Source organism: Parasteatoda tepidariorum, chromosome 4, assembly GCF_043381705.1.
Source record: "Parasteatoda tepidariorum isolate YZ-2023 chromosome 4, CAS_Ptep_4.0, whole genome shotgun sequence".
Classification (NCBI taxonomy): Eukaryota; Metazoa; Arthropoda; class Arachnida; order Araneae; family Theridiidae; genus Parasteatoda; species Parasteatoda tepidariorum.
This window is the reverse complement of record NC_092207.1, coordinates 22214186-22232462: the sequence shown is the minus strand read 5'-3', so window position 1 is coordinate 22232462 and position 18277 is coordinate 22214186. Positions and strand designations below refer to the sequence as shown.

Below are 18277 nucleotides of genomic sequence, written 5' to 3'. Positions count from 1 at the left end.
TTTTATAAAGCATTTCTAAAATAGGTTTCTTGCACTTTTTTCCAATATAATTTACCCCTAATGTAACTTACTTTTTAACTACACTGCTTAATTTGGAGGTAGTTGAACCGTAATATATATCGAATTCGCAAACAAATTATTATACTTCCTGAACTTAAAATACATGATATCATACTTCGATGTTAAAACAAATACGAATTTCCTTGAAACTAAGAAATAAGTTTTTTGAAAATAATACTTTTAATCTAGTTATTATATTACTTGATTTTCATTTTTCTTACTGTCACAAGTTCTTGCCAATACTCTCTATATAAAACATAATTTCTGAATCAAATTCTTTTGTAAATAGTGCTAATAACAAAGTTCTAATATGCCTTATTATTTCAACAATTGATATCACGGTACTTTTTAGATGTTATTCTGGTTATATTACTGTAATTCACTGATTGTCATTGTTGAAATTAATATTTTTAAAAAACGTTTGAGGACCTTGAGGTAACTCACCTTGGTTGGACATCGATTTTGTAATCCAAAATTTTCTCAGTTGGATAAGTCAACTTGAATTTGAGGGATAAGAGAAGTGGGCTCTTCATTTCGAACTGAGTAGGGAAAGGAACGGCCTTGAAGATGCTCTTACTGTGGAATGATGTTGGAATGTAGAGTTTGACAAAATGTCCGCTGACTTCTGATCCTTGATCCTTGACGTAGTATGTGAACAAGTCCAGGACTAATCACCAAATAAACAAAAAAAATTTAGTTCATATATATTGATGAAAGTAAATACTCAACACTAACGAAAGCTTCTTAAACATTAATAGCATTGTATGCTGGTTTTTTTTTGTTCAACAGCTTTGAGTTTTTTCCCTTATATTTTAGAAAAAATTTTGTGATTCTGTATAAGCAAGAGATGCTTGATTCAAATATCAAAATCTGAATAGTTCATCGCGTACCGTTTTAGTAAGAAAATATCGCCAAACTTCTAATGAATTTTCAAGTATTTCGTTTCCTAATGCCTTTGACTATTAAAACTGCGGAAAGGTGAATAAGGTTTTTGTGTATAAATTTGAAATTTTAGAGGAAAAAAATTAGGCTTAGTAAACTAAACATAATTACAGATTCGGTTTTTCTCTACCAAAAATACGTAAAAATCACATATTTTCACCTAAAGGAAAATTTTCATATTTTACATTGATATTTAAGTTAGAAAACTTAAACATTGAATGGCAATAAAGCCAATCTTTTCTTGAAATGTAGCAATTTACAAACAAATAAGTCATAAAATATTTGCCTATTTCAATGTAAACGTTGCATTTATATGTCATAAAATATTAAAATGGTATACAATTATATCACGCGCTGTAATATAATTATAATGTAACATCAATTTTTGGAACTGAAAATATTATTCTGCTGATTTTTTCTTCACTTCTTACACCTTTTTTTAAAAATTTGAAAGTGATTGTGATAATTATGTAAAAGAAAAACAATACCTCCTGCAATCGTACAAAACATATTTTTTTGAGAATTATCCTTTCTGCAAACCTGGGAAATTATCACCAACAAATTAAATTTTTATGATGCATTTATGAAAAAAACGGTCACGTATTCTTTTGTGCCACGACCTTCTCGATGATTATCGAGATTGTATTTCATTAGAATTCCGCAAATATAAATGTTCTGTAGAAGAGTATACGGACGTTCCTGATTTATATAAAACCGCTAAGCATATGTTGTTTCGTTAAAAAAATTCCTTCATTTAAAAAATACGATTATTTAAAATGATTTATTTAGTTCTTCAAAATTATTATTATTATAGTTGTCTAATGTGATGTAAAGTTTATCGATCCTAAATCTGCTGTTACTTACACATCTTGTAAAGATCTTGTGTGGTGAAATCATTAGCGTCCAAGTAGTAATAGGAAGTGGAGTAGAAAATCTTATGGAAGAAAATGGCTTTCCAGGGTTCAGGGTCACGTGATACAAGGGTCACCTGTAAAAAAGGAAGCAAAGCAGTTTTATAAAAGTTTAGATCGAAATAATTATATATTTATGAAATATGATTGAATTACAAAATTATTTCTCTGAATATAGTAAACCATATATAACTCAATGAAATCTCTCAGGCAGTGTAGTTGTTATAAGACTAAGTATAAGTTCTGAAGGCCAAAATGTGAATTACGATTGTATGAAATCGCTTGATGTTGTGGATCAATGCGAAGTGCATCTAAGTTAATCGCTCAAAAAGAGCAAGTAAAAAATAAATCCATTAATTTATTCTTCAATTTATGAAGTGGAAGAAAAGATTTCTCTCATAATTTTATCTCCAATACAATAGTTTTTCCCTAATAGATAACAGCACAATTTCTTCAACATCATGACACTTGAAACATATTTTCAATGTTTATGACATCTTTCAGGAACGTGGCGCTTCATAATATTTGAAAACTACTTAGTGTTTGAAAAATATAGTCATTTCTGTGGATCAGAGAACAAATAAAAGCTTGCATTTTTTAACATATTTTTAAAAATTGAAATGTTACAAAAATTATACTGATACCGTTAATAATATCTTTTAATAGAATCACTCTTTTGTTATCTGTAACAATTGTTCAGTATTTGAAAATAAGTCTTTTCTAATCACCTAAATATTATTTTTTGATCCCAAATAACCATCATTTTCGAACTCCATTTTTTGACAGGGTAACTATATTATGGGTAACCCTTATGGCGTAGTTATTTTATTTCTTATATAATTTATGCTAATGGAGTAGGATCATAAAATGAGAAATCTTGCTTACGTCTCTGAAGAGAGTCTTTTCAAATTCCTTTGAAATGTCAGCTGGCGCTGTCAAACTGACACGCTTAAGGATTTCGTCGTAGATTTGACGGAAAGTGATTCCTTGAACATTACCTGCGACCTAAAACAAAAAATTAAGAAAAAAAGGAAATCTTGAGATTAAACAACGTTTTATTAAGTACAAGATGAAGAGATCATAATAAAATAACAATTTCCATTAAGGCTTTAGCTTAGAATTAGTAATAATGTATGGAAATTAAATATATTTGTTTTTATGTATTCACACCATGCCTTACTAAGTATCATTTGTAGCCATGGCAATTAAAAATTAAACGATTATGAAAGCAAAACTCGGAATTTTGAAATGTATCTATGTTTTTAATGTCCTAATGAAAATGAGGTAAAAAAGAGAATAGAAGTGTATCTATAAAAGGATGGAAGAAAGCTGTAATTTATTTTTCCACCAATAATGATTTTATCTCTTCGAAAACTAAATTTACGAAAACATGCTGAAAAGAATTTATTTTCAAAATTATTTAAGTGAAATATAAGTTGTTAGGATTCACATCCTAATTTTTTTAGCCATTTTTTCCTGATATTTAATTTTTGTCATCCATGGATATCTGGATCATCATGGATTTTTCTGTTATATCATGAACTTTCTTTTTTGTTTCGAATATTTCGGAGCTAAAGTCATTTGAATGAATATTCAAAGAACAATATTCATAGTGGGCTACTACTAACTGTGAGACTAGAATTAATAATTCTGATATTTTGGCAATAAAATATAACTTAGCAATAAAATAACTTACAACTTACAATAACTTGGCAATAAAATAACTTAGAAACAATAGTCAAAAGATTTCTATTTAGTAGCATAATATTTGATTATCTATAAATTTTTAAAAATATAAATTTAATGCATTGATGCGTTATTCGAAATATTAAAAAAAAATTATTTTCTTACCTGGCAAGCATAGTCCTTAAGATTGCCTACGTTATATCCAACAGAACTGTAGAAAATATTTGGAATAAAAGATTCGTTGCTTGGAATGTACTCGAAACGCTTCTCAATTCCATAACCAGTCAACTCTATCAATGAGGAAAATAGAAAGGAATTAGTACCCAAAACTGAAAGTACCAATGGTGAATCAAAAATTATCACTTTTTAAGAAGTAATTATTGTTCAACAGGCTTAAATTAATAGCATTGATTGCGCATAAAAGTATATGCATATAACCAAATTTAACTTGTTTACTAAAAACTATTAAAGTAACATGAATTAGATTAAAAGTTTAAAATTTGGAACTATACTGACATTTATAAATTGTAACACATAATAATTTTATCATAAAAGCATTCTCACCGTCAAACACGTCCAAAAGAATGTTTTTGGCATTGAATATTCCACCATCATGCCTCTTCAGTTGAGGATAAACCTTTCTGAGGCGTTGAGAACTGATATAAAAGAGAAATTAGTTTTAAAAACTTTTTTTTAAATTTTTTGTTTCGTGGTCTTTAAATTTAGTGTTCTAAAATACTTACAGACTCTGGTAGCATGGTAGAGAACTGTTTCCGAAAGATTCGAAAGTAGAAGTAACGTAGCTGGCTACTTCCTCACTTGGTTCTCTCCAGCTTAGAGCAGCAATCTGTTCCAAAAGAGCCAAAGTTGGCTGAGATTTCACTAAAACACTGAAGGCGGAATTTCTGACTTTAGGAGGTAATGTCACATTGAAGAACACTGGAACTAAGATGTCTTGAACCTGCCAAACAATTACATATTTCAGTTATTTGAATATAGTATTGTATTGGTGGGTGGTAAAAAAAAACCGAAATTGAGCATTCTCTTGAAGACTTTATAAGCATTTAGTACATCCAGGTATGAATTTTTACAATTAACAGAATATTGTTACGTCTAAATATCAAGATCGGTAGGTGGATCATAAATTAGTTTCCAATTGTTTTCATATAATCCAACTCTCCATGTAACGTAAGTGTTAGTTTCACTCAAAAAGTTCTCTAGGAAAACGAGTTTGTCCCATAATAGTATCGTAATTTGAATTCAATTCAACCAGATTAAAGATTTGAAAATCTGGACACACATATGCGATGTTATAGATCGAGTTTTTAGTACTAGAGATTATAGATTGTAGCAATTTATTTACATAACACAACTAACCTAATTTATTATCAGTTTATACTTCTTGAATTAAATTATGCTTTGCAAAGCTTATATGGTCTACTTAGTTTAATTAGAAGCTGTACTATGATTAAAATATGAATTGGAATGAAATCTCTAGTACTGCAACTTAAAAAATGTAATCTAGGTTAATTAAAACATATTTAAAAAGGCCGATTTCCTCCGAAAATTAAATCGACAATTTTCTTTCTACATTAATTTTGTCAAAGATGCTTTTAGCCTACTTCCAACTGTAATCAAATTCGACTTAGTTTGATAGTATCAAACCACGCAAAACTCAGTTCAGTTATCCAACTCCAAATAAATTAAGCTTCCCTAAAGCTAATCATATCCCAATTTAAGTCTCCGATTTAAATAAGTAATTCTTACTTGTCTTGGAGATCTACCAGCAAGGTTGTGGAGGGCGAAGATGGTAGATGTCTTGATGTAGTCGACGTAACTGACGGTGAGTCCAGGGAAGATACTCCTGTCTTTAGGGTTAGAGTGGACGTACTTTCTCAGAGTGGGCAACACTTCAGGCAGTCCTGTTAGGGACAGAGTTTCGATGTAAATTACCCTCTTGGCCTTGTTTTGAGTTTTGAGAAGAGAATCAGTTACCCTCTGAAAAGGAGATTTTACTTATTAATTATTTACTAAAATATAAAAGAATATTCGCCTTAAAATTACATTATTACATTTAACTTAATTAATGTCTACCAGAAAAGTGATATTACTCTTTTACGAAAATATCGGACCAAACATATGGTAAAATTATTTTTAATTTCAGAGTGAATCACATTTAAATTAGTTAATGTCTACTAGATAAGACATTTTTTTCCTAATTTCTTTACTAGAATGTCATTAATAAATAAATAAGTAATAAATAAAAATTCACTGATGAATTGCAATACGAAAACTTAAGTTTAAAATCTTATCTTGCTCTTGGTACGAAATGTTTATTTTATATTCAAAGAAGATTTTAATTATTCATCAAAAAATTATGGATTCAAAGGTAAGGAAAATTTTTTAACCTAAAATTTCATCTTGTTTGACTTAGTAACTGTCAAATAGAGAGAAATAATAGACCAAATCGAAATAGACCCCAAGTTTTCGTCCAAATGAGATCTTTGAGATTTTGTCAATAAAATGTAATGATTCTCTGAGTTTTAGTCAAAAGAAGGAAAAAAAAGTGGGGCATTTAAATTTTGTTTACAAAATATTATGTATTTATGAGTTTTAGCCAATGATATTTGAGGTTTCTATGAGTTTTACTAAAAAAGTGTGATTCTTTTTCTTACTTCGATGAAATGGGTGGCAGCTTTCTCTGGACATTCCAGATACATGCGGAACTTGTCGCTTCCTTCTTTCAATGGTTCCGATTGGGATTGCCACATGTTCCTCAAGCTGTAACTCTGTTGACTAGATTGAAGGTTTTGTTCATCTTGCTCTGGAAGGGGGTATGCGCACATTCTGCGAATGACTCGAGCCACTGCCATGTGAGCAGCGGAGTAGAACAAAGTGTATCCAGTTGTCTCTGGGATTTTAGCATTGAGGAGTCTCTGCAAAAAGGAATTCATTTCATTAGAATATTCATTTTTAGATAAATTTATCTCTCTAAACATATTAGTTTGAATTAAGGGGTGTAGTCCTTTTTTAGAAAAATAGTAAACCTGCCCATTTTTATATTCTTCGAAATGTCTGTACTAACTTTTTAAGGGATTGAATAGGCAATGTTTCATTCATATAATTAGTTATTTACAATTTTTAGCTCACTTTGATCACATTTTGATTAAACGGTTTGAAGTAAAGAAGAAAAAACCTTTCATTGATCTCTGTTTTCTTACAGATGGTCTTTTGTTGTTGTATTCGTTTTTAAATAAAAATTGGGGCATATTAAACTTCATTTATGTATTTTTCCATTATCTAAACTTAAAACAGATGCATAAAGTAACTAAACATAAAACTAAAGACAAAATTAAAAAATATATTTCATTATTTTAATACAATTTAAATTTACATTCTAAAGCAATTAAACAATATTTGAATGTATTGAGAGAAAAATTTAAGCATTTAAAATTTGAAAAGTGAAAAAAAAATGTATTTGATGTATTTGTAAAAATATATATTTGATGTATTAAATCAAAATCTCATTTAAAATATATTCAAACAACATTTAACAAGCGCAATATGCACAATTAATTAAAATGAACATTGGCTTTCAAAATATTTAAAAAAAATTTCAGCTAGTGGATTTAATAAAACTTAGCAAAGAATTTAGAAGTTTTTCAAGAAAAATATCTTTATTTTTTTCCCTTTTAAAAAGTATTACTCACTGAGAGGTCGGTGATTGTCTTTTTAGTGGGATGGTGAATGTTTTGTGGCAGAGCTTCCAAGACTGATTTAGATTCCCAAAATGAGATTCCTCTCAAATCGGCGTTGATGTTTTCTTTGATGTGTGTCACAATAAAGGTAACGGAATCGTCAGTTCCAACAGTTGGCAAGATATCCAACCAGAGTTGCCTGTAACATTGTCAATCAGTTAGACTTATATACTCGGCAATCTATTTAAGAAATTGAGTTAAAAGTAGCATAAGCTTTAAGGAAAAACACTGAGACATTATGCAAGTTGGCCCTAAAATGAATAAAGCAAAGGCTTTGAAAACCTTAATGACTCTGTGGTTTGAACCAAAAATCAACATAATTTTCCGTATTAAAAAAAAATTTCACGTGTAGGAATAAAACTCTCCTTTTTGATAGTTTAACAATTTCATTATTTTCAACAATCATTTTATTTCCGAACCATGTAATTTCTTAACTGTCAAATGATTGACGAAACTACTTTCTTACTCACATGTCATTTTGATATACAGTCAAAAGTCTTCATTTATTAACTTATGTTTAAAACGGTTTCCACTATATAATGCGACGGTGTGTGAGTTAAAATCGCACTCCCGTTAGTCAGATTTACCGAATTTAATTCCTGAAAATTCTCATTTTCTATCTCTATATTGTATTTATTTATCGAATGTGCTTTATGATTGAAATTCGTCTCTTGAAACAAGTGATGAGAACAATTCTGTCAATTTGACGAAATACTAACTCGCAGCAGTTTCCGTAAAATTGTTTTGTCAGTAACAAGCAAATTTTCGAGATTTATTTTACAGTGTCTAACTGGAGTCATGTTGAAACAGGAGAACGTAAAAAAAATCTACTTTTTTATTTAAATAGAAGCACTAAAAACTAATAATTTCGGAAGCACTAATAATTTCGGAACTTAAACTGAAATATATTTTTATCATTTTCTTTTTTTTTCTTTTCCTAAGTAATGTACAGCCTTAAAAAACTATTTCTTTACCTGATAATTTTTTCTTGTTCGGTTGCTGCTTCCAGTTGGTGATAACTCTTAATGAAATCTTTGAGTGCTCTGAAATCGCCAATCTTGAATCTCTGCATTATTTTTTGAATGGTAACTACATTTCTTCCAACTTCTTTTGATTTTTCACTCTGGTTTTCATCAGCTAAGATGACGTCAGCAGTTTCACTCAGTAGTCTCTTGGCATCGTTAACTTTTTCTAACGTGTCTGGGTACTGGCAGAAATCTTCCCAAGCTGTAAGAATAAGTTTTAGAAAATTATAAATAAGTTTTTCGTGAGTGAAGAGGAGACTCACATACTAATAAGCTTATCGAAAACCTTTTAAAGTATTATAATTAAGCTTAAAATTATTTTTATAAAACTTAAATTAACCGTTCAAGATAAAAAGCTGGATAACTGGTTGAAAAGATTTTTATCCTTCTTCGAAGGCTGTTTGCCATATGAAACAATGCTTTTTCTTGAATAATAACCTATTGTTATAACTGTTAGGTTCTGCCTAGCTCTTTTTGTTGATTATAAAAATAGTCTAATCGAAATCGAATTTTTGAATTTTTTTGAAAAATTCCTCCAACATAGTTTTATTTGGATTCATTCAAATATGAAAAATCTCGCTAAAACTGTAACTTTAAAAAATTAATAATAATTTTTTACATGCTTAAAAATTACTTGCTTTAAAGTCTCAACAATTCTTTAAATTACATAGTATATATAGCTTAATATTAAAATTTTGCTTAGAGTTTAAAGTATTAAAGCAGAGAAAGTTTTATTTTCCTTGGCGAAGAAGTTTTGAAGAATACTCTTAATTAACGAGAGCAAAACATACATTTTTTTAAATTTTAATGAAATGAGTTGTTCGTATTCACCTGATTCTTGAACTTCTTGTGTAAGATCATCGAGGTCTGTTTTAACTAACTGGTTTCGATTATAATCAAATGTTTGATCATCATTTGCGATCTCATACTTGAGAGTAGACCTGTAACGAATAAAAAAATACTTTTATAAAAGATACTTAAGAATTACATGCAATAAAGTAAATGGTGTAAAAATAAGGAAAAAATATAGAAGAATTATTCAAGGAAAGAAAAAAGTGTTACAGGATATTGTAAAAAAATTAGTAAACGAGAGGAAAACAATTGTTGCATTGATATTAAGTTTAAATAATGTACTGTAAAAAATTGCTGCAATTTACAACAGCATCTTTTGATTTAATTTTGTTTGTTTGTTTTTTGTCATGTGCGCTAGGTAAACAATTGGAACGATTAACGGCCAACTGAAATCGTTTTCTGCCATTTTCAGTTGGTTTTAAAATATTCGACGTGATTTGATTTTTGCTTTTTACATAATATTTGATACATTTTAATTATGGTAGCAGAGTGGGTCGAAAATTTATTGAATTCTGTTGAAGTTGATAAAATTCCCTACTTTTCCTACTTTGAATAATGCAAAACTAAGTGAAAAACAATCCAGAAACAACTTTTAAAATCCTTCTTTGGAATGCTCCTCAGTTCTGGCTATAATATTTTCTAAAGGACTTCTACATTCATGAACCTTGTTCCTTTAGAGAATATGTTTGGTTTTAGATATTCTGAAGATGAATAGTTCATTACATTCTTCGAACAAGTTTCTTCCAGACTATTTGTTTCCGAAACTGAAAAACTCGTCAATGGAAATTAAAGTTTAAGAATGTCGAAGTCATTAAGAAAGTCCGATTTGAAGAGCTTTCCAAAACAGAACTTTAAAATTTGTTTCTGAAACTTTGACAGTCAACTATAGAAGTGCATTATATACTGTAAGAAATTCCGTATCAAATACGGTAAGATACTCAGGGGGGCGGTACTTTTTACCACAAAATCAATTTTAACCGGAATATGTTACGGAAAAATCACCGAACCACTCTAAATAAATCAACATTATTGTAAAATTTACGGTATAATATTTTAAGGAAAAAATCAATTTTACATTAAAAGGGAATTTATGGATGATGCATCCAAAGTACTGGTACTTTATACCGTAATTTGATCAAAAAATTTTACAGTGTATTTTTACAAGTGATGGTTCTTTCAAAACAAATTCAAATGAGTTTTTTTATTGCTATAATATTTTCATGAGTTCTTAGATCAGCCCTGGAAATTACTAATCGCACCTTCTACATATTTACTGACATGTATGAGTCTTAAGGACGAAAAGGATCAAGAATATCTTGATTACTTTTATCTAAGATTATAAGAATCAAATTTTGAACTTCAGGTTGAGATTTTTTTGAAAACTTTCCGAAATGCAACATTACAAAACACTTTTAAAAAATTTGCATGCATTTTAAAACAAATATTTCCAAAATGTGACCTTAACCCCCTTTAAATTACGAATGAAATCAACTTACTCGACTGTTACTTCTAAGCCTTGGTCGTAAACATCGGCAAGGTGGGTTTCCTTGGTGTAAACAGTGTCGAAAATGAGGATTTTTGGGACTCCAGCTCTGTCGGAAAGTTTCAAGTTATGATGTTGTGTGAAAGACCTCTTGATCAGACCGTGATGCTATAATGAAAATATAACCATAAAACTTAATAATAAAAATCAATCTTCTTTGCAAATAAATATTGAACTATTATTATAAATAGACATTAAGAAATAGAATAGAAAGCAGTTTACCAAAATAGTTTCCAAATGACGTGTTTTAATAATTAAGAATAATGCTATCTAGGCTGTACTAATTTAAGTTATTTAAAAGACAATTGAATTTTGCTTTAACTTTAGTCAAAGAAAATAAAGTCCTATTTAAAAGTAAACTTTATATTTTTGATTTTAGCCTTACTTTTAAAGATTACAAATGTGCACTGATTCAGTGCACAGGTTTAGTAGAACCTAATGTATGAATAGCAGCGATTATCTATGATTCAACGCTTTCGCCATTAAAGGGTTAGGAGATAAATTAAATTCAATTAGTCAATTTCCCATGAAGTATAAAGGTTAATTAATTGTAAAATTTTTGCCCTGGTGGAAGAAAGAATGCTTTTATTTTCATTTTTTTGCTTTAAAATAGACTGTACAATTTTTTTTTTTTTTTTAATTTTTATAAAAATTAATTCGTTTCGTCTCACTATACTTACAGGTTCGTGTCCAGTGGGGCATCCAGACCCAAATCTGTTTTCGATGTGTTCCTTATTGCAGACTTCTGGGCATCCCTGTTTCTCGAAGTTGTGGTGGTACTTGTATGCAATGTAAGGAATTCCTTCAAAGTTGTCGAATCGACTGATGTTGTAGACGTTCTGGGACTTCGGCCAGTCTATGAAAGGACTTACGGTTATGGCATAGTGAGACTTGTACTTGCCTGCAGGAGAGTCCTATAAAAAGTAACGCGATTGTATATTTTTTTAATCATCTTAATTAAAATTATAAATATTGATTTGTCACAATCATCAAAATAAAAATTCAGTACAAAAGTTAAGTTATATTGTAACAGAAAATTAGAAACATATTCAACTGAAATTATCTTAGTTGCAACTAAATTATATAAATAAGATAAATAGGTATAGTGTAAATAAAAACTAAAATCTTTTATAGTTCTGACAAATTTTTTAGCTTAAAATAGTAAACAATTGGATAATTGCACTATTGAAGCTTATGAAATACGTTGAACCATAATATTATTCAAATATGTCTTGATCTGAATGCATTGCCAAGTTAAACCATAACCATCACAGAAATCAATACTTATTGAACATAAATTCGTGATAGAACATTGAACATTGGACTGAAGCAACATTTTGATCCTTCCACTAATTCTCAGTGTAGTTGCGAGGTTTAAATGTTTAATTATGAATAATCCATATAATTAAAAAAATTGAATCATTTATCTATATCGTTGGAAGAATTAAGTTATGTAGATTGAAAAATTTATTAGTTCTTGTTTAGATGAAAAAGCAGAAGCCTAATCTCATCAACACATCAAAAAAGAAGCAAACATTGAAAGTGAACGATCTTACTATACTGATTATAAATCTGTTTATTTTTGAAATAATTTTGATAAAAAATATTAAAATAAATTGCTTGTTACATATAATTTCTGAGAAATATTTACTACTCCTTAAAATTGCATCAAATATTATTATTACTTAATATTAATATTAAATCAATGAATTTGCTTTTATAGACTGATTGACTTTTAATCCAGAACGTCTTTTAATTTAAACACAGTTAAAAGACTATGTGACATTAAAGACTAAAGACTATAAGACAATACTGTGAGACTATATGACACTTGGACACTACTGCGAGACTATATGACACTAAAGTATTCTATCTCGATGGTAATGTAGATTTTTAATTAATTTTCTTAAGAAATGTCATGAAAGTAACTCTTCACATACGGATCAAGGCGAAGTATAAAAATTCTTAATTTATTTATGAGTACATTTATTCTGATATGATATTTACGTTAAATGAGTTAATTAACTTTCAGAAGAAAAGTGCTTACCCTTGTAAGGTTGTATGTGATTGGCCAATCTTTCACGTCATCACTTCCGGTGTACTTCTCGTCTATGTAAACTTGAAGATTTCGCCAAACAGTTCTTCTGATCTTTTGTGCAAGCAAAGATTCTGTTGTATTCTGACTGTATTCGACAATCTATAAGTTTAAAAAAAGCCATAAGTAATAAAAAAAAGCAGCTAATAAAATACTCATCCTTTTTATAAAACTCATTAATGTAGGTACTTTTCGTTGTTTCAAAACAAATAAAAAATTCTTAATAATTATCTTATAAGTTATAATTTATGACAAACCAAAACTGGTAACCAAATAGCCTAGAATATTTCCATCTTAAATTGCCACGGCATTAATGCAGACCTTCTGAATTCTGACACAAACTTAGAGAGTACATATTTTTTTTCCTCATTTTTTTCCCCTCACGGAAGAAAATTTCAGGGAAATTTTTTTCAGATATCATGTATGACAGCTTTTTTCATATTTTTAAAATTATTTTTCTGAGTGAGCGAGATTTTAGCAATTGTTTTCAATGCAATTTATACAATTTTAATAATTGTTTTAATCTCAAGTAAGAATTTTTTGACAAATAACTAACATTTTTAACATTTAAATTTTAAAACAAAAATTAATAAATTCATGTGTATTTAAATTATATGCTTATAAAAAAGCCTGCTTTTCATAAATTTATTAAATTAAATATTGTAAAAACACAAGTAAGAAAATAATAAGCTCATTTTGTTTCTCTAAATTATTTTTACTACTCTAAATGACAAAAATCAATAAATAAGTAGATTTAAAAGTGCAATTTTTTGCACTTAAATTATAAACTGGTATAGATTGAATAAGACTCGCAACGAGCATACTTTTATTTAGTGAAAATAAAAAATCAATAATATTTTAAAATCAAAATATAATTTTTTAGTTTTATAGCGAGGGGAAGATGACATATCAACGTCTTTGTGTATGCCTATGACGCTAATTAGTTACGAAAATTTACTATTATTTTTCATGTATGGTTTAGTCTTCTCCGCTATAACCGAATAAATTCGCATATGAATTAACGTAGTTTAGCCCTTGCAAAAAAATTTATAATAATTTGTATTATAATTTGTATCTGTAGATTATAATTTGTATTTGATTAAAGATTGTTATGTAAGCAAGCTAATTACCGTAGTTTAGATTTTTAAAAAATTCTAAAATTTCCAGTCTTATATTTTATATTTCTTTTATGATTCGTATCGTTATGTAAGCTGATCACCAACGTTAAGCTTCTGAAAAAAAAATTCAGGTGCATAAATATTAAGATTTTTATCTTTCCGATGGAAAAATATTTGTCTTACCTTTCCGTTCTGGTATTTGGCATAAGTTGGAACTTGCAACTCCTCTTTCAAAGAACCCTGTTCATCGTATTTAAGAAGCTGAGTTTTGCTTGACACTCCAGGCAAAGAACCACTAGCTTCTACATGATCGAACTGCGAAAGTAACCTCAGTATTAAAATATAAATTGTATAAGATACAACATTTAGCACAAAAAATTTTCATTAACGGGGGATATGCTTTAATAAAAAATAAAGGACATTTAAAAAAAATAACGGAAATTATCTTTTCGCTTTCAAATTATTACAAGGACATGGGATTGTTTTGTCAATGTATGTAATTCAAGAAAAGTTTATACTACTACTAAAAAATATTTTCTTATACCTAATTTGATTTTGGATATGGACGATTTTCTTCTACATATTTAAATCTGAGTTGTTTTAAGATATTATTGCAAAATTTATAAAGTTACCTTAATTTAGAAAAATTACCTTGCAAATCTGGATTTTAAGTATTTATTGCAGAAATTTCAGCTAGCTGGAAAAAATGTTTATTCATAATAATATTAAAGAATTTTTGTACTCAGGGGAATTCAAGCATCTTGAATCACAAAAATTAAATTTATTGAATACACTATTTTAATTTTAAAAAAAATTTTCTAAGGCTTAATTATAATAAGTTTCGAAAATGAAAGCATTAGATTCGATAAAAGCAAAAGAGATTATTTCATTACAATCATTTCAATTATATTTAAATAAGGTGAGTGCATAGTTATTTTTAAAACTTTATTTATCTTTGTATCATTTTTTAATATATAATACTATCTACACTTCTTGAATAATTCGAAAAGCTTGCTGGAAAAAATATATTGGACTTGGCACTCTCTTAGAATTTTTAAGAAACTTTCGTACTTTTCCTTGCTTAGAAAGTATCCTAATACCCTAAATCGATATCTCATAACAAATATAAAAAAGTAAGACATCTAAATACTAATATCTTAATTTTTTGAGCAACCTTTCACCTCCCGCTGTGAGCATCTGTAAAATTTTGAAAGCATATAAATGCTGCATTTTTTAAGTTGGTTGAACTATTATTTCTGACATATCTTTACCGATTCTCATCAAACTTAAACTGCATACTTAAAATTATATTATTCATAGAGCGCTGGATAGTTTTGTTTTATTGTATAGTTTTTTTCATTGTATAGTGTTTTCTATAATAAGTAAAGGAATAAATAAATGTAATAAGTAATTTCAAAGGAATTTTGAATTATTTTTAATGGGTTATTTTTTAAAAATTGCTGTATCAAAAAAAAAAAAAAGGTTAGAGGGTCTCTTTCAACGAGACACGTTCGCAAGATATGTTATAACTAGTAGTATATAATGCCTAGTTTTTAAATAGCAATTTGAAATCTAAAAATTAGTTCCTGATATTTCTATCAATTTCAAACTAAAAATTGTCGCTTAACACGTTCATCTACGATTCCCAACTTTTATAATTTATTTTTCGTTTAATTTACACAAAAAGTAAAAATCAAAACATCTTACTCTGAGGACAAGTTCGTTTTCTGTCTTGGCGAAAATTATGACTTCTCCAAAAATGAATGCTTTAGAAACTTGGGAGCTGAGGCCTGGAACACCAGCTGTCATGTTGATAGTCAATTCATAGGTGTGAGCCAGTCCGGGATGGAACTCTGTGGAACACCAGTATTTATAAGTCAGATAATTTACTTAAAACTGGGAGTAAAACAGTATTTTATGTTTAGAAGTTTTTTTTAAGATAAAGTTTAGAAATACCAAGTATATATATAGTAGTGAAGATGTCTTTTACACATAATTCATATTTTTCATACCAAATGAAAAATAATTGCATGTTATACTTTCTAATGGTGATCTTATTTGACTTAAACTTTAAAATGGATGATAAATTTGGAAAATACAATTTATTACTTTTATGTAAGAGTAGAGTAATATGTATAACAAAACAGCAAGCAAAATGGCATAAACTGCAGCAGATAAATTATAAATAATTTAAATTTTTATCCAATGCCAAAAGATATTACGTTTTCCATATTTTTTATTAAAAATTCCGTGGGTGCATTTGTTTTTTAAAAAAAATTATTTTCATACTAAACTACTATTGTAAATCTAATAACTAAAAGAATGAATTAAATCAGTTTTTATTACTTCTTTAAACTTGTGATAAAATCCAAATCCAAAAAAGTAATTTTGAAATATTTAATTCATCTGCTTTTAGCGAGTGAAAATAAGAACAAAATTAACTTAATTTTTTTTTTACAAATTAAGCAAATCATTGATTTGGTGCTAATAATTTAAATATATTGAAAAGAGCTTAAATTAGACTTACGTGGGTATCTCAGTTTATGTTCGGCTGAGTGGTGGGCATCTGAAAAGTAAATAGTTTCAGTAAATTTGTAAAATTTCAATGAATTAAATTTTTTTACATTCACAACCAAGTTATAGTTGAATAATCTTTAGCTATAATCTTTTCAAATTAACTCTTTAACCAATAAAAGCACCGTGGCTTTTTATTTCATCATTACTTTAATTTATTTCCATGAAAGCTTCATTAAAACTTGACTATTAATTATTTGGGCTTAAAATATAATTTGGTTATTGACCTAAATCTTTTCTAACTAATTCACAAATTCAAAAAACTACCAAGGTACAAAAATCCGCATTTGGTTTATCATTGCTGAGATGTATCTATTCTGAGCCTTTCTTAAAACACGTGATTATTAATTATTTGTACTTTATATAATATAAAGAGTATGAAAGTGCAAGGAAAAAAGAAAGTCTGGAAAAATATCGCACTATATGGTAATGCCATTTCTGGTTAATAAAACCAAAATATACGGTATTTTAACTATTCATTTATTAATTTTTCCATTCATATGGAAATGGTTTACCGAAAATTCTAATTTTCAAAATTGTAGATCTTGTTACCACATGTTTAGGAAAAACTACTAAACTGAAAAGTAAATTTAACCGAAAAATGGTTTTTCTTCCATAAACTAAGGTGTCCTGATAAAATTGCCCAATCTTATGTCATTTACCAAATTTTATCACACATTATAAAATCATATTTTGTTGCAAATTTTACAAAAATTCTTTTCAAAGCACTTCGGTAAAAATTACACCTTTTTTTTGGTGTTCCCATAGTGTCAGAATCACTGTAAATTTTATCAATTATTCTGGTAGTTTTGATCATACTTTTTTCTTCTCGAGGTGCATAAAAAATAATTAAAAAGCGAATTAAGGAAGGATAAAGAGTATTTATTTGTAATAACTAAAGATAATTCCCAACCCCTTTATTATTACAAAAATTCCAAAGAATAATGAACATAATTTTTAAAAACCGTCGTTAATTAAAACATTTCTTATATAATTAGCGTCTCTTCAGATGTATGAGAATTCTATATCCATTATAAAACATTCACATTTTTAAGTTATTATAGAGCTCTTTCACTTACTGTAGTACTATTGCAATAAAAGATGCATTAGGTATTTGAATTCTATCAAAAAATATAAATATAAATAAACATTTAATATTCATTATTTTCAACATTCTAAATTCTATAACTACTTACAATAAGTTAATTATAATTAACCAGTGTCGTTATGTTGAAAAAAATAATCCTTAAAACACATATTAAGAAGATAGAACTTTTAATAAATAAGTTTACTGAGGCAAAAATTAATTGTCATTATAGTTTACTGTTTGTTAATTTTAAAGTATAAGTAAATATCATAGTCGCACATACTGAACCAATTTTACACTAAGCTAAATTTCAAGCAAAAATATTATTTCCATATAAAAAAAAATTTATTTTAAGATTTGACTGGTTTAAAAACAACTCTAATGGTATTTTAAGACACCAAATACATATTTAAATTTTAACTAATGCTTCGAGTTATACAATCTCTAAAATACAAATATTAAGAACTACTTACAAGCCACTCCAAGTAAAAGGAACGCTATAGCTGCAAGGAACCTCATGTTTGGAATAAACCGAAGTCAACTCGAACGTTTGAGGGTTGGAGCATGCTTTTATACTGCTCTGCAGAGATTTGTGCAATACCATTGAAACAGAAATACCAAGAGCT

At 28.1% G+C, this 18277-nt stretch overlaps 2 protein-coding genes across 2 annotated transcripts in view; one reads left to right on the top strand and one right to left on the bottom strand.

Annotated features, from left to right (window-relative positions):
• LOC107450065 (vitellogenin-6) overlaps window positions 1-18277 on the bottom strand; it is a 25653-nt gene extending 7376 nt beyond the window's left edge. Inside the window, exons 1-18 of the mRNA XM_016065771.3 lie at window positions 18125-18277; window positions 16518-16556; window positions 15698-15843; window positions 14174-14305; window positions 12825-12974; window positions 11458-11691; window positions 10731-10885; window positions 9214-9323; window positions 8332-8584; window positions 7310-7496; window positions 6275-6535; window positions 5367-5597; window positions 4343-4560; window positions 4164-4255; window positions 3765-3889; window positions 2799-2918; window positions 1867-1990; window positions 505-727 (exon numbers count right to left, since the gene is read on the bottom strand). Coding sequence (XP_015921257.1) covers window positions 505-727; window positions 1867-1990; window positions 2799-2918; window positions 3765-3889; window positions 4164-4255; window positions 4343-4560; window positions 5367-5597; window positions 6275-6535; window positions 7310-7496; window positions 8332-8584; window positions 9214-9323; window positions 10731-10885; window positions 11458-11691; window positions 12825-12974; window positions 14174-14305; window positions 15698-15843; window positions 16518-16556; window positions 18125-18170 — 2846 coding nt within the window. The 5' untranslated portion in view covers window positions 18171-18277. The remainder of the gene's footprint in view (window positions 1-504; window positions 728-1866; window positions 1991-2798; window positions 2919-3764; window positions 3890-4163; window positions 4256-4342; window positions 4561-5366; window positions 5598-6274; window positions 6536-7309; window positions 7497-8331; window positions 8585-9213; window positions 9324-10730; window positions 10886-11457; window positions 11692-12824; window positions 12975-14173; window positions 14306-15697; window positions 15844-16517; window positions 16557-18124) is intronic.
• The window catches only part of LOC107450054 (transcription factor 23-like), a 46136-nt gene continuing 40497 nt past the window's right edge, over window positions 12639-18277 (top strand). Inside the window, exon 1 of the mRNA XM_071179516.1 lies at window positions 12639-12657. The gene's annotated coding sequence lies outside the window, so the exon portion shown is untranslated. The remainder of the gene's footprint in view (window positions 12658-18277) is intronic.